The following is an 18,019-nucleotide window of genomic DNA, read 5'->3' as shown; positions in this document are numbered from 1 at the left end:
AAAAAAATCCATCCGCAAACATAAGAAAATGAACATTCAACTTATTTGATAAGAAACAACTAACGACTTGGCAAAAAAATATTTTGTTTAACATAAAAATTTACAATCACGAACACAAAAATAGATGTGTGGAATCCGTATTCAACACAAAATGCTCTCGTACAAGACTCGCAAAAATCCTCCTGATTACAATGAATTAATTGGTTAATCGATTTCTTGAATTTTTTTGTTGTCCTTTCAAATGTTATGGTCCTAATCTTACTTACAAAATTGACTTTCTTTGCATAAGTTACATAAAATTCCTACGCCAGTTGCAAAAAATTAAATTGCAATCCAACTTTGGTATTTCATCTTCACGAACGCCATTGTAATCCAGTAAATGCATATGAATTCACAACAAATATCGTTCAATGCTGCATATGGTTAATATTAGATTCTAAAATCTCGTTATTGTTAAATCAACAATAAATTACAATTTGAACTTTATGACTCAGTTCCATCTCATTATTTTCTAGCTTAGTAACATTTGTATCTTCCATGACCTGCAATCGAAGACAAAAAATAAAGCCAAACAAATGAACCAATTGAGATACCGTTCTATGAAGTAAATATCAATCGCAGTCTACACATAAAATATCACATAAACACACAACAAGAGACATCCAATTGCATTAAATCATTCAATGACAAATATCCTACATAAATTTATTATTTTATAAACTCCAAAATGTTAACATAAAATCAAATTTTTTGTTTATTTAACATGGATAATGATTTTTCAAATAAAAAAATATTATTATTATTATTATTACTTTTTTCCTTTCAATAGAATTGTTTCAATTCTCAAGTTATAGTAATAAATGTAACTCCAAAAAGTAATAGACATACACAACAAATTCACGTAAAATACAAAAGAATAATATATTTAAATTATGAAAAATATCACATTTGCATGAAAAATAAACATCTGCGTCCATATAAAATTTTCACTACATAAATTGTCATCAAATTGACCTTCATTAACGCTTAAGTTCTCAATGTTACCCTCTGATTGATTGAAATGATCACTAATGTGGGAAGTTGGGGTGTTAGAACTTTTTTCACCAATTGTTGACTCCATTTTCGATCCTATTTACTCACATTCAACAACAACAACGTTAATTTTATCATTACAGCAGCGGCAATGCGCCCATTGATCACGAGACAACAGCTGCGGCGGCCATCCTTAAGTCGTGAACAGCAGCAAAGGCGGCGGTCTTGAGATCATAAACAACAGCATATGCAGAAGAACGATATCGTGAAACAACTATGGCTGTGGCTGTGCATGTTTCGCAGGACGGCAGCACTCTCGAAAAGACAAGCACCGCAGATGACGTGGCTGTCTCTGGCAACGACGGTAAAATGTGAATGTGGACCGGTGGAGCACTGTGCAGGCTGCGTGATAGAGGTAGAAAAGCGATAAAAGAATCGGTACCGTACGTAGTATGAATGTGTTTAGGGATGCTAATTCTAATTTTTTAAAATTTAAATCTAATAATAATTAATTAATTAAAAATATAAAATTTAAACTTAATTTTATTTTTTTTTATTTGTTGTTCGTGTTGTTTATTATATGCTTTCTGAGCTAACCTTTTCTTTTTTGATTCAATTTGATATTTAATTCAGCTGTTGACTCATTATTTGATTTAGAATTTTCAGTGCATCAGCAAAGCAAATTTGGTCCGTCTTTATCAGTACAGTACGGTTGCGTTCTTTAAATAGTTTGAGCCGTAAATGTCTTAGATTGCACAAAGAGATTATTTCCTTTTCCCTTTAGTCTTGCATTTTCAGAATTTCGCTCCTATTGCATTCTTTGTTCTTTAGATTGAACAATGGCTTTTGGGCTTCTAGGGTCATCATTTCCTACTACTCCCACCACCACCGGTATCTCTTTTTTCATCTTTCTTATCTATGGTGCTGACGGTAAAAAATAAACATAGTATGTTGAACCTGCGTGTTTAAAGAGGAGAGCGACACGTTGGGGTTCTAGTTTCTTTATAAAAATTTGCTAAATGCCGTTTCATTCCATTTCCTTTATTACAAAGCTAATTATTAATAATTAATGTTTTGGGTAATTCTTGGATAATATTTGTCTTTGATATTGGGCTAGAAATTTATTTGTGAATAACTAATAAAGACCGAAAATTTCTTTTCACTCACTGTGATTAGTAAATAGGCAATTATATTTACTATTGCCAAAAACAAAAATATAGCTATGGTTGTTAGTAATACTTAATTAAGTTTTGGATTATATCATGATATCTCTTATATTAATGTTTTGGATTTTTTAAAATAAATAAATTAAATATTTTATTTATCAAATATACAATTTAGAAAATATTTATTAATCTATGTAATATTATTTATCTCATTTATAATAAAAAAAATTATATATGCATATATCTCAAAATTACATTTTTTTACCCTAAACAAGATACATGTTGTTATTATTATTATTATTATTATTATTATTATTATTATTATTATTATTATTTTGCCATATACCTATTTTGTTCCCGTTGTAAAGGAGATCAAACTAATAAACAAAAAAAAGAGGTGTTTGTAGTATATTTTTAGTCTATTTAAAAGGTAATTAATATATTTTGTTAAAAATAATAAATATTTAATAATTTTTAATTATAAAACTATTAAAACTTAAAATTTAGATAAGTTATATAAATCGATACGATCTAAATCGTAATAAAATTATATTAATTTAAATTTCAATAAATATGTAATATAATGTAAAAATATATTAGTTTAATTTTTTTTTAATTTAAATTAAATTTTTTCAGTCAATAAAATTTTAAATTTAAATTGAATTCATCCAATTAATAACTATTCATAAAAGTCAATAAAATTTAAAAAAAAATAAATTATGAACGGAAAAATAAATCCTCTCAAAATAAACAGAAATATTTGCGTGCACACATTAATTACCATTTTTTAAAAGCTTAAAATAAATGAAAACTTTTATACTTTTTCACCATAATTAAAATAAATAAAAACTATTAAAATCAATAAACATTCTTATTTTTTAATAAAAAAAAAAAAGACATTTTCAATTAAACTTAAAAAAGGAGTCAATAAATCATTAACCATTGTTATTTAATCTCTATTAGTCATTTAAAATAATTCTCAGGCTAATATCAAAAATAATTATTATTCAAGAGTTACTTAAGAGTCAAGACCAGTCCAAAAAAAAAGAGTTACTGACGTTAAAATTAACTTTGTAATAAAGGGAATAGAACAAAACGGGATTTGTAGCAATGCTCTTATAAAAAAAATTTAAAACTCCCCACGTGTCACTCTCCTCTTTAAACACACATGTTCAGCATGCTATACTTACTTTGGCTGTCAGCACCATAGAATTTTCCTTCTTATTATTACTACTTTTTTTTCATTCAATTTCTTGAATTGTTGTGTTTATTTTTCTATTCTTTATCGTTTACAATAAGAAAATGGAGTAAAGCCTCAAATTAGATTTTAAAATTTTTAATAGACTACTTTAATTTTCAACAAAATTTAATCACCAACTTAATCTTTAATTTTTTTTTATTCAATTAGATAAGTTAATCTTCATAGAAGATTGTTCATTTATGTGTATGGAGGGATGATTTAAGAATTTTAAAAATTTTTAACTATTGTTATGTTTTTATTAAATAATAAGAGAGATTAATTAGGTTCGGTAGTTTTTCACTTTTTTATTTGAATAAAAAATTAAAATAAAAAGCGCCAAATCGACTCACTTGATCCGAATTCAGCCACTCAACTCATCACAAGTTATCTAAATTGAGTAAAAATTATAAGCATCTAAGTGAGTCAATCAATATAACTCACAATTCCAACTTGTTTTGATGGTCAAACTTAGAGAACCCTAAAGTCCTACCACTAGTATATAACCTATACAAACTCAGAGAAACATAAAGTCCACCTTGTTTTGACACGTCAAATGTTTTGATATGATACAAAATGACACCTTCGGCAGCTATTATTTTATTTAATTTAATATTTATAGTTTTATACATGTAATATTTATAATTATATATTTATTATATTTAATATTATGTATTTATTTTAATAATAATTAATAAATAAAAATCAAATTATTTTAGACTGTTTTATGCTGATTTTTATTATCTTTTAAATATTTTTGTACAAGCAAAACAAGATCAATGAATATATACTTACAATAAATATAATGTTTTACTATATAATTTTTTAATATATCTTTCAAACATTTGATTTATTATTTCATGATAATTTTAGATATTATATTTTCATAAATAATAAAACAAACCATATTTCTTTTTATATATTTTATACACGCAAAAAATAGTAGGTATTTAATAATTTATTAAATAAAGGATAAGTCACTTACAAAATGGAAACCACAAAATTAGCACCATACATAATTATTATATAATCATATTACGTGTACATCAAAAAGCAATCACAAAATTAATTATTTATATAAAATATATATTAAAATATAATATATAATATATAATATATAATATATAATATATAATATATAAATTAAATAATATATATATTTAAATATAATAATTTATTTGAAGGCTAATTTTTTATATATACATGCCATTGATATCCTCATTGATAATAGAATAAAATATTATTTTAGTCTTTAAATTTTGAATAAAATTTTAATTTTGTTTTTAATATTATTTAAAATATCTTATTTTTATTGCAAACGTCTAATTTTGTTCTATTTTAATTATTTGGTAAAAATTAAATTTTTTTTCTAAAAATATCCTTTTTTGTTATGATTTTTTAAAGTAGTGAAAAAATTATAATTATAGTAGTCATATTGGTAGTTATAGTAATTTGAGAGTAAAAATGAAAGAATAAGAAAAACATAATAATAGAGAAAAAAAGGCTATTTTTAAAAGAAAAAATTTTAATTTTGACCAAAATTAAATATTTAGATAAAAATATAATGTTTCAAAAGTTAGTAACAAAACTAAAATTTAGTCCAAATATTAAGAACTAAACAATACTTTATCCTTATTTGATAATAAATAAAAGTGAGTTAATATATGTCTCAAAGACAAATATTAAAAATTATTATTAGTAGAAATTTTTAAATTTTTTAGTTTTAATAAATAAAGAATAAATAAATTAAAAATTTAAACTTTATATTATTCTATATATAAATTGTCTTAATTGATAACATAAATATATACTCGTAGAGCACATCTGCACATGCATGTTAAGCAAACCCAATAAATAATTATACTTGTCTCAATTTTTAACACCAGTACTAATGAGAAATTTAATTTGGATTTTTATTTTTTTAGGTTCTTATGCAAAGAGAGCTTTGTGGTGCAATAATAGGAATCTCACAAAGGAATACAGTATTAGGAGATCCTTGCAATTTAATTCAAAGCTCCATTACAAAGGCATTGAAAGAGGATCATCTACAAGTGATAAATTTGAGAAAAAATACTTAATGAATGCATCTTCTGGAGAATCATATGAATCTGAACTAAAATCTCATGATGAATCAAAAAGCACTTTGGAGTCTATCAGAAATGCGCTGAATAGTTTTATCCAGTTTACAAGATTGTATGCATTTGTTGGCGTGGTTAGTTTCATAAATAAATAAATAATTACCTAGATTAATAGCAAATGGTATGTTTGGTTGAGATAAAATTGGAGTAAAAAAATATATACATTTGCTTGAAATCATCCCTTATTTTTACCTCCCAACCAAACATATATATCCTAAATAATAATTAGTCATTACCATGATATTATTTCCATAAAAAATTTTAACTGATAATAAAAAATAGATGAATAATTATATTTTTAACGGTTATTAATTACTAATTTTGTTTTCTTATTTTTGGACAAAGACTTTAGGTGCACTATCTTCATCGCTTCTTGCAGTGGACACTTTCTCAGATGTATCTCCAGTGTTATTTTTAAAAGGATTTTTGCAGGTGATAAACTCGAGTAAAAGCGCACAATTTATTTAATACCATGTTTTAAATTTGTAGTTAAATATAATAATAATAGCTTCATAAAAAAATTGATACTTATCTAAGGAGAGATGAATATTCTATCGTATATATAACATAAACTTGAATTCATAGATTTTTATAAATTTAATACAAATTTATAATTCTTAGTTTTAATTATTAAAACTTTTAAATTAATTATTCATATTTTTTAGTATTTTTATTCTCTATCTATATTTTTTCGTCCCAAAAAAGTATTACTTGATAAGTAAGTATATCTAACCGGGATGGACAACAAAGGGATAGCGTATCTCTTATCTTGTCCCAACATTTATGAGTTATGACTGCAGAAATGTTGGATAACGGCCGAGTTAATGTTAGTCAACATTAATTAATTTTTTATTTTTCTACTAAAAAATATTTTATTTATAACATTTTTAATAAATTTATTCCTAAGCTTTTATTTTATTTGATATTTTTAATATTATTCTTATATTAGATTCTGTCTAATTATTAACACCTTTTAGGTCTGTCCACCTATATCCTTTCTTAGGATCTATTTTTTTATTTGTTTACAAATCTCATTTTTATTAGATATATAATAATAATTTATGTTATTTTTTTAGTTAATTTCATGATATATTTTAAGTTTGGACAATTATGGTCAATCCAAAAATTATATGGGTTTGTCCGTTTATTTTTTTAAAAAAAAATTGAAAAAAAAGATAATTTTTGGACTAAATTAAAAACCTTAGACACATATTTTTTATTTAGTATGTGAGTCGGATTTTTAGATTATATTAAAAAAATTATTTTTTAAATACAAAAATTAACCGACTATTTATTTAATCGACAGACTTGTTTAATTTATTATTTTTTGAAATTAATTGAATTCAACTCATTCAACTTAAAATTTCAAATGAACCTAATTTTAAAACAAAAGTACATTCATTTTTACAAATATACGAATTAATCCGACAAATTTAACCCATTTGTCAATCCTATTCTCCTCAATCCCACCATCCAAAAAAATTCTAATTTTTTTAATAAATTCTATAATTTTTATAATTTAGTATTTAATTTTTATTTATTTATTTTTATAATAAATTTAAATATTTAATAATTATTTATTTTTATATTTTTTAAATTAAATATTAATTTTTAAGACTTTTTAATAAGTTAACCTCTCCTTACCAATTACCATTACTACAAACCTTAACCTCAGCTTATTTATTAGGGAGAGGTAGGAAGAATTGACACAAGAAACGAAAAAAAAGAAAGAACCAACAAGAAGCAAAAACAAACCTCCACAACTGCACGGACCTCTCTCAGTGCCACAAACAAACCCAACATAAACTCCATGCCCCAAACTCACACCTTCTTGTTTTTGACCCACAACTCAAAGAAGAAATAGAAAAGCATAAACAAAGAGTAATAATACCTTAAGATTTGCAATAATGATGTATATGTGTGGATTCTAGTAAAATTATGTTATGGTGGCTATAGTAATTATGTAAGTGTTGTTAAAATTAAAATTATATTTTTTTTATTATTTCGATAATATTTTTTTTAAAATAACACTTTTAAAATTTCATAGTCACTGTAACCAATAATATATATATTAAAAATATAGGGCCTTCAAAAGGAAATTATTCATAAATAAATTAAAAATAAACAACATTTTCAAAAATAAAAATACAACAATTGTATTATCTAAAATCTATTTTATTTTTATATTTCTTTAAGTCAATATTAATTATTTTTCTTTTTTAATAAGAATAATGTTATTCTCTGACATTTTTCAATTATAACAAAATAATATATATGCATTTTGAAAAATGCTAACGCCAATATTTTCAGTAAAAAAAATGAGTTAATTAGTATTGATTCAAAATCAAGACAAATATAAACTTTGTCACTTAATATTATTCATATAATATACAAAATTATTATATGTTATAAAGTAACATGGAAAAACAAGAGATCACTGGTTAAAACAATTGTAGTTATTAAAAGATAAAAAGAAAGAATGCAATATATAGAAGGCAAATTCTGTGGTTCCTATAATTTTGGTGTCGAAATTATCGAATTTGTTTTTTATGGTAAGATTTAAATATTAAAAAATTTATTTATTTTTATATTTTTTAATTTAAATACTAATTTTTATCTCTTTTTAATAAGTTAGATAAATATATATAGGCACTATAGTATGCACAAAGAGTATCTTCTATACTCTGTAAGGTACTATTTTACCTTCAGAAGTGTTTTATTAATTTTAAACTTTTTGGCTATGTTTCAGTATATGATACCTGTCCTGTGCATGCATCAATATGTTATGGGAGCGAATCAATTAGCCGATGTTGAAATAGATAAGGTATGCACTTACTACTAAAAATAAGTTACGGATTTTCATTACCTCAATAGACTTAGGTTTACTTAAATATATCTACACTTATATTAATATTGAGCTACTTATGATACTAAATATTATTTCATTGTAGATAAATAAGCCATATCTTCCTTTGGCATCTGGAGATTATTCCTACACACGTGGAGTTATAATTGTGGGGTTGTGTCTACTTTCGGTACGATATTTAGAGTGATTATTTTTAGCATGCATCTTCAATTCTGACACGTTTCCTTCAATAAATGTCTTTTTTAAAAATTTGTTTTATTTTTTGAATAATTTTTTTTGTTTTATTCTATTTTTTTGGGAGAGATAAAAAGACATAATTCTATAAAATTTTCGATTATAAAAATTTTGATATTATATTATAAAAATTAAAATAATAAAAAGTAATACATATATAATTATAATTTTAATAATTATTATTTCTTTTAAACTAATTATTAAAATGCATGAGGAAGTGGCTATTTAATTTTCACTTTTTCCCTTTTTTTTTAATTTCTTTCGTTAATACAATGTATTTCGCCTTAATAATTTTTATAAAAATAAATTTGTAAAATATTGTTCACTATATTTCGCAGTTGGTTAAGTCAATTGTTCAATTTTACAATTTTTTTATGAAATTCATTAATGTTTAACACAACGATGAAGATAATTTAGCTACGTATTTGGTATTACGACTGGGTATGTAAAAAGTAAGAGAAAATTTCACTCTTCTTTTTTGAGAGATGTTAAAATAATATTTTATTTTTTTTATTTGTAAATTATATATTTTTCTCCCTTATAATTTTTAAAAAACTTTTTTTTTAATTTATTTTAAATTGTTTGTGTTAACTAATATTAACTTTATTCATTTTTCAAAAAAAAATTATTTTTTACAAAAATATCCTTTAACAAAAATTTTATTTTTTTGTCATTAAATTTTTCTTACTAAAATATCTTTTAATAAATTATTTTTTATTAATTAAATTATATTTTATCAAAATATTTAAAAAAAATAATATTAAATTATATTTTTCTAGAATACTCTTCAATAATTTTTAATTATTAAATTATGATTTAACTAAAATTTTTGTTAATAATTATTTTTATATTTTACTATAAATTTTTTGATATCAATATATATTATTTTAATATTAAATAAAAAATCTTACCGCTATTAATATGTATAACAATTAATATATGGATATAGAAAAATAATCATACCAAGATTTTTTTATTTAATATCAAAATAATATATATTGATATTGAAAAATTAATAGTAAAATATAAAAATTATTGTTAACGAAAATTTTGGTAAAATCACAATTTAATAATTACAAGATTATTGAAGGGTATCTTCGAAAAAATAATTTAATTATTAAATTTTTTAAAAAATATTTTGATAAAAATATAATTTAATCAATAAAAAATAATTTATTAAAGAGTATTTTGGTAAGCAAATTTAATGACAAAAAAATAAAATTGTTGTTAAAGAGTATTTTATAAAAAATAATTTATTTTTTTTGAGAAATGGATAAAGTTAACATTAGTTAATAAAAAATTTAAAATAAATTAAAGAAAAAATTTTTTAAAAATTATAAAAAAGAAAAATGTATATTTTACAAATAAAAAAGAGAGAAGTATCATTTTAATATCTTTCAAGAGAGGAGAGTAAAATTTCTCAAAAAGTAATTCATAAACCAAATAGTAAATACAACCTTCAATACACATATTTGAAGAAAATATTTTTTTTTTCAAAAAAATAATATGAACCAAAATTTTGGTAACTCTATTAATTAAATATACATGCTAACTTTTTCTGTACCATTAAGATGTCAAAATTTATAATCGAAAGAAAAGTTAAATTGTTTGTTATGGGCTTATTTGATATGGTTTTTGTACAGAGTATTGGGCTTACATGGATGGTAGGCTCAAAGCCATTGCTTTGGACCAATCTTATCACTGCTGTTCTAACGAGTGCTTATGCATTTAATGTAAGTAGCTTTCTTTGAAAATTGGAAAAAACATGTTCACCTAAATTGCTTACCTTATTTGTCTTATTTGTGTTACAATCTAAATCATCTTATCCAATAAATTTTTATTTTCAAGAAGTCATCGAGAAGATGAGAACTACTACTAATGTAAAATAAATTAATTCCTTTATTGTTTTAAAAATAGGCTAATTTATTTTAGAGTGTATTATTTAGAGGTTAAATTTATTAAAAATCTATTTGTTTAACATAAATATTAAAAAATTGATTGAAACCGACGTAAAGACTAATCTATCCAATGAAAATAATTGTCAAAAACTTTTAAAAAAATGTTTAAAATCTGTTAGAAATATAACAATTCATGTTATTTCATTCTATCAGCTTAAATTTTTGAAAAGAGTAGTATATATCAAGACATAATATCAAAGTTTTATATTCGAAAAATCTAGAATTTAATTCTTGGTGAATTCCAAAAATAGAAAAAAATAGCATAAGACGAATAAAAGAAAAAAAGATGACTTATGCAAAAATTAATCAAACCCAAAAATAACTTTTGTTTGAGGAGAAGTATTAGAGCTATATCGGATGTTCATAGGAAAATTATAGGTAGACAATGAAAATACTAAACGATGTGAACAATAGATATATCGGATGTTCAATTCACTAGGTGTGTGGATGGTTATCCTAATATTAAGATTTAGGTGGATAATTTGGAGTGTAATGTGTTTTTACTTTATTGGGCCAATTTTAAAACCCATTATTCACATTATTCACAAAAATTATTGTCTACCTAGCAAAGTCCTTATTCATATTGCTTTCTCATATCAGTTAAAACTTTTGAAATATCATTATAATAGAATCAAAGTATTTAGTCTTAAAAAATTTTAGAATTTCTCAAAGATTAATTTGGGTATTTAGTCAATAATTGTTTTGTAAAATTGACTCTATGAAATGTATTTATTAATATTTTAAATGATATAAGATTATATTTAATGATATAACATTATACGCTCTTGTTTTAATAGTTAAATATTAATTAAATTTTAATAAAAGTATTGGCCATAGAATTTTTTCTTTAAGAAATTGGGATTTGTTTTTTAGGTTTTGAACATATGGGCACTCTGTTTATCTTGTTTTGAACCTACACGCACTTTGCTTCTTAGATTAACTTATTAGGTTTTCAACATGACTATGAACTACATCATCAATTTGTTTGTTAATTTGAGTTCCTCCTATCTACTTGAAATTTTTTACTTGTTTCCTTCAATGAGTTTCACTTATATATAGTATGAGATTATGTTTATGGCAAAAAAAAAAAAGGCTAGCATAAGAGATTAAAGACATGGGCTCATGCTTTTGATGTTCTCAAATATGAAATATTTATTTAATGGTGACTTTACATTTATTTTCATTTCTAAACTCTCTCTAGTTACCTTTGTTGAGATGGAAGAGATCTACAATTCTTACAGTAATATCAAGTACAATTACACTGCTGACAACATTTAATTTAGGAGCTTTTCTCCACATGAAGGTACTTTCCCACTGACCTGTAATCTTTAGAGACATATTATTGTTCATATTTCATATACATTAGCTTTTATATACATAAAAAGTAATTTAATATTCCATTGAAAAGAATTCCAATAAGGAGTGATGATAGGAAATTAATATTATAATATATAATCAATTTCAACCAACACTATAGTAGGTTGTTAAATAAGTTATAAGTATCAAATCTACTAAAAAATGAGTTTTTCTTGAGTTTGAATTTTAGATTTTTTTTAATTAAATTTTGAATATTTGTGTTTTTAAAAATATCAGATTTTTTTTCTAATAACTATGTTATTTAATTTAGTTTCCTATGATGCAATTTTGATGGAAGTCTAATACATTTTTTGGAACAAATACATGAATGTATGTTGTCCAGACCTTTGTACTAAAACAGGCAGCTGTTTTTCCAAGATCTCTACTTCTTGGCTGTTTGGTCATGGGTTGTTTCTATTCAGTTATATCAGTATCAAAGGTAAATTTTTAAGCAATTAAATATAAAATTTAATATTAGAATACTAATCTTTTTATTGGATGTTTTCAATCAAATGATATAACAATATGTGATGATGAAAAATAGGACTTAGCAGACGTTGAAGGAGACAAAGCATTGGGCCTCAAAACTTTGGCAATACGTTTGGGTGTTAAGAAGGTAAACACCTTCTTAATTTTGGTCTTTTACTTTTCGAAAATAATTTATAAAAACTAATTTTTTAAAAAAGTTATAGTATCTATTTGTTTTGATAAATGAAATAAAAAAATTTTAATAAACACAAACAAACAATTATATTTAGTAAATAAATTTTAAAATTTAAAAATATTATAATAAATATAAATATAATAATAAATTTGAAAACTTATTCATGTATAAAATTATACTAAAATTTTTTATTTTAATAAATATAAATTAATTTTAAAAAATTATATTTAAAGTATTTAATTTTTTTTATCTTTTAAAAAATATAAATATAAATACATATATTTTTTTATTTATCAAATACAAAATAAAAAGTTGTATTTTTCAAAAAGTACGCAACACCTCTACAAAACGGTGCTCACCAGGTTTTGCTATTATATGTACCTTAATTTATTTGTTTTATTAATCTTTTGCAAGGTATTTTGGTTATGCATTTCACTTATTCAAATGGCTTATGGAGTTGCTATTACATTGGGAGCATTATCTCCTTTTCTATGGAGCAAAATTTTTACGGTGAGATACTATTTATTTATATAGGTTAAAGTTATTTATGTGTTGCATTCATTTTAATCCAAAGAAAAACCAAGCCTTTTCTTATCCAAGAACATGGCTTATATACATGGCTCTAAATCTACGAAGTACGGATACTTTTTTAATTTATCGTGCTTGTGTATTGAACACATTCCAAACCCAATACTTATTGATATTCATTTAAGACTTGTTTGGGTGAGTTCTAAAAAAATTTTTTTTTAGTTATCTTTTCTTAAAAAACTTATAAAAAAGTAAAAATAATTTTATGTTTGGGTATAACAATATAAAAGTATCTTTTTGTTTATTTATTATATGAAAAATATTTTTTAAAAAAAAAATCTTTTAAAAAAATGTAAATTACAGCTTCTCAAAATTTTTTTTTATTTTTCTAATGCTTTTACTTTTATTATTAGAAATTTGCCAAACACGCTAAAAAATAAAAAAGATATTTTTTATTAAAAAAAATCTTTTTTTATCAAAATAATGACATTCAAATAAGCACTTAATATGTGTATTTTCTGTGTCAATCGTGTCTTAATAAAAATAAAAAGTTCTTCTTCAAACAGGTTTAAACACACTTAAATACTATCACGTATTAGCGTCTCCAACTTTATTCTTAACATGTATTCTTAAAATAAGTTTAGAAATAATATATATTTTAAATTATTAAAACAAAATTTAAATATTTTATATAATTAAAAAATATTAAAAATAGTTAAAATATTAATTTATATTTTAATATCAATAAAATACTAAAATATCATTATAACTCATCTAAAAATGACTTTATATATATATATATATATGCCTTGTCTCAGTATTTTATAAGAATTTTAAATTTGCGTGTCTATGTATCACGTATCGTGTTATGTCCTGTGTACATATGTGTACATATCAATGTCTGTGCATCATAACTCCAAACAAAATAAAGGTGGCTTTCAATAAAGTACAATACTAATGTTTGATTTTAAAAGTTATAATAATTGTAATAAATAAAATGTAATAAAGACTAATATATATATATATATATGATTTTATAAATACTGCTAACTCTTAAAGAAAAAATATAAATATATATTTTTAAATTTATTAAGTACAAAATAAGATATTTATGTTCTAGACAAGAACAACTATCTTTTTAATAAATTTTACCAAACCCACTATAATAATTAGGATTTCCATCCCTGAAAGCCAAAAGCGAAAATATTTCTTGAAATTTCCTGTTTCGACTATTACGTTATAGATTTATATCAAATGAAAAAAGTGAAATTATTGATCATTTTAGTAATGCCTTAAAATTACTGTACTTTTCAATTTTTAGGTTTTGGCACATGCCATCATGATTTTCGTCGTTTGGAATCATGCCAGTTCTGTAGATTTATCAAGCAAAGATTCATTGCAGGCATTTCATATGTTTGTGTTTAAGGTAAGCATTAAATTTACTTAATGAATTGATACGGAGGTATTGATCTTCAAGATATATTATGCAATTTGCTTCATAATTAACTTTGTACCATAAGTTGATTATGTAATGGAAAGGCTGTTTTTTCTTTCTTTTTTTCTAAGACAAAAATTATTAAAAGATTATTTCACTTTATTCCAATACAAAATTATTAGAGTTAATAATTTTGAGAAAATATATATAGAACTGTAAAAATATAATATAACTCCTAATGTATGTTATGTATCTTATAATAAGCATATATACTTTTATAGTTTCTATTCATTGTGTTATAGTTGAAAATGTTACAGTATATTATAAGGGTAATTATATTTTTTATCTTTGAAAATTTTCAAAATTTTAAAGTTAGTCTAATGTTTAATTAGTTCAATTTTGCACTTAATATTTTAAATATGTTTTGGTTATATCTTAAGATTATTAATTAACACAATCTTACTTTGATGTGTTATATGATACGCTTATGATAGTCGTATCACATACATGTTATAAACTTATAATCATCTAAGATTATAATTGAAATATATATATATATATATATATATATATATATATATATATATATATATATATATATTATTGTTAAAATTGAAAATAAAATATATAAATTAAAATATTAATTGAAATTCATTTATAATACAGTAATATTTTTATTAAAGACAAATTACTACAAGATTATGTTAAGTACGTAAGTATCATATATTCTTCGTGTTATTAAAATTACATGAAAGTGTTTTCAAATGTATTCAAGATATTTTTATATAATAAAAGTGATACGTTTTATAAATATTATATATATAATCGAAACAAATTACTAAAACTAATTGTATGATTGAGATTAGTGATTAAAATTATTGAATGTTTCCATTATATATACTCTATAGATGGACAAATTAAATTAAAGTTATTGTACTTGTGAAGACCAAAGTTCTGACTTCAGAATGCCCATTGAGATATATTATTACTAATTTATAATTTCTATATTCTTTTCTGCTACAGCTTGTGTATGTCGAAAACATCCTCGTACTATTTGTACGATGAAGAATTGAGGAGATTATTGATTTAATAATCAGCTTTTATCATACGGAGTCTACCCATCATTTCAAATGGGGAATATGTTCATGTATGTCTATTACACATATACAAATAACACGGCAATGAATGACCATCATAAGTTTTGTTATTGTGACTATTATTGTTCTATGTCATTAATATTCAAATTTTGGTTTCAAATAAATTATTGTTTTGACTGGATAAATGATATTTCAATTTGTTATAAAGTCAATTTTTGTTTTTAATTAAAGTAGTTCAAGAATCTTCCTTAAATAATTCACATGGAGACACTATAATTATCTAATATGGTGAATGCTTGCACTCACTCAAAATGTAACTGTATTAACTGGATGACTAGCTAATATTACGATAAAGATGTGACTCTTAATTCAGTGTTTCAAAAAATTTAACTTATTCTTTTGGTATACCAAATTTTATATAAAGATAAAGGTATAGAGACAATAGGATATTAAATTAAATTATTTTATTTGACATTCATAATTTTATATTTATAATTATTTATTTATTATATTTTTTTAGATTATTCATTACAACTTGATTCAACAAAATAAAGATATACTCGATGACACTATTAATCCATTTTCTTTGAAATTGCTATCAAAATAGATTCATAATCATGAACTATAATAAGATTAAAACACAAAACTCATGATTAACAACCACAACTCTTTTTATATGTTTAACTCATAATACATGCCACTAACATGCTACTAAAATATAAAGCACTACACAATTTTTCTTAGTAATCTAATTGCTCTATATGCCTATTGTATTCGTTTGCTCACCTTGATTAATATACTACAACAAAAAAAAGTATTTTAGCGACGGTTAAAAAAAGCACCACAAATTTGAGCGTCATCAACTACATAGTGACAGTTTTGGACCACTGTTGATAAAGAGTGTCTCTAAATTGTTTGTGACGATTTTTTAAGTATAAAACCATCACCAATTTGTAACACTTGTCAATGTATTTTTTGTGCTATATTTCCCAATGTTTTCAAACTGTCATTAAATTACTAAATCCTAGTAATAATTTCTTTTTATATTTCGTGACTATTTTAAACCGTTACGAATTTTTTAGCAACGATTTGAAACCGTAACTAAGTTACTAATTTTTATGACAATTTCAAATATATTTAATGACTGTTTAAACTATTACAATATTTTTAGTAACAATTTTTCAATTTGAAACCGTCACCAAATTATTAATTTCTGTAACAGTTTTTCTACTGTATTTAGTGACTTTTTAAACTATCATAATCTCTCCAACGTCAAAACGTTCTTTTATTATAAATAATAATGTATGTGTCTACGAATAAAATAATAATTTATTTCTATTATCAAAAGTTGAATTTTCCAGAAATAGCATTGTATTTCAACAAATCCAAATTCAATTCCACAAGTTTTACAAAAATAGCAACAATGTATTCCAAAAGTTGAAATCTACAAGTTTTACATAATCATAATCCATAACATGTAAATTCAAAAAATCTCAACTTAATCCAAACATGTAAAGCTAACAATGCAATCGTAAAACTCCTTTAAATGTTAGATGATCTATATTGTTAAGGTTCATGACTCGTAGAAGATGGTCTTATCTTACCTCATTAAGAAAATCGGATGGCAATTAACCTCTTAATGATTCACAAGAAAATTTACTTAACTCCTCATATCTGCAAGTTTTATAATGAAATAAAAAAGAATTCTATGAAAAAACACAGGAAGACTTCTGGATTTTAAGATGACAAGTGAATTATTATTATTAACATTAAAAAAAAATAATACCAACCATGAAACTGTTACATTCTTCCTTGTGTAACTTCTCTTTGTTTTTGTCCATACTATGTCTTTAACTCTAGGCATGAATTCTTGTATCAATCCAACCTCTTCCCAATAGCTTTCTTGATTTCATCTTTCCGTGAAATTCTAGCCTCCCCTCTCAATGTTTTTAATAATTCTATCATAATCTAAAGAATGATTCAAAATGCGTAAATTAGGAATAACATATATTAATCAGAAACAAATTTCAAAGTACAAGTATAAACCAACTAAGAAATAACGGACAAAAGAATGTTTAATTATCACAATACCATTTGAGTACGAAGAGACTATGTCATTTAAGTTATAACTCGTTGGCTAATAAATACTATACTATGGAAAGTACAATGCAACAAAAATATAGAAAAACTACATAGTAAAAATAAATATGAAGGAAAAAACTAATTTAATGTGGGGATGTATTGTTTGAATCTTCTCCTGCTTTCACAAAAGATATTACAAAAAACACAAATTACTTCTCATATTATA

At 23.0% G+C, this 18,019-nt stretch overlaps 1 protein-coding gene across 1 annotated transcript; it reads left to right on the top strand.

Moving 5' to 3' along the window:
* The first annotated feature begins 1,308 nt into the window (after positions 1-1,308).
* LOC130946030 (naringenin 8-dimethylallyltransferase 2, chloroplastic-like) lies at positions 1,309-15,691 on the top strand. The gene is made up of 12 exons (XM_057874712.1): positions 1,309-1,396; positions 5,361-5,647; positions 5,919-6,005; positions 8,323-8,397; positions 8,525-8,608; positions 10,317-10,406; positions 11,833-11,934; positions 12,331-12,426; positions 12,532-12,603; positions 13,066-13,161; positions 14,501-14,605; positions 15,638-15,691. The coding sequence occupies exons 1-12, from the start codon at positions 1,309-1,311 to the stop codon at positions 15,677-15,679; spliced, it is 1,224 nt and encodes a 407-aa protein (XP_057730695.1). The 3' UTR covers positions 15,680-15,691.
* Positions 15,692-18,019: the final 2,328 nt, after the last annotated feature.

Source organism: Arachis stenosperma, chromosome 8 (genome assembly GCF_014773155.1).
Source record: "Arachis stenosperma cultivar V10309 chromosome 8, arast.V10309.gnm1.PFL2, whole genome shotgun sequence".
NCBI lineage: Eukaryota > Viridiplantae > Streptophyta > Magnoliopsida > Fabales > Fabaceae > Arachis > Arachis stenosperma.
The sequence above is the reverse complement of the archived record's forward strand: the minus strand, read 5'-3'. Positions and strand labels throughout refer to the sequence as shown.

Coding starts and splice junctions, on each gene's coding strand:
- LOC130946030 (XM_057874712.1), top strand. CDS start 1,309: ATGGCTGTGGCTGTGCATGTTTCGCAGGACGGCAGCACTCTCGAAAAG. Junction 8,609..10,316: donor TGGGGTTGTGTCTACTTTCG/GTACGATATTTA, acceptor GTTTTTGTACAG/AGTATTGGGCTTACATGGAT. Junction 14,606..15,637: donor TTCATATGTTTGTGTTTAAG/GTAAGCATTAAA, acceptor TTTCTGCTACAG/CTTGTGTATGTCGAAAACAT.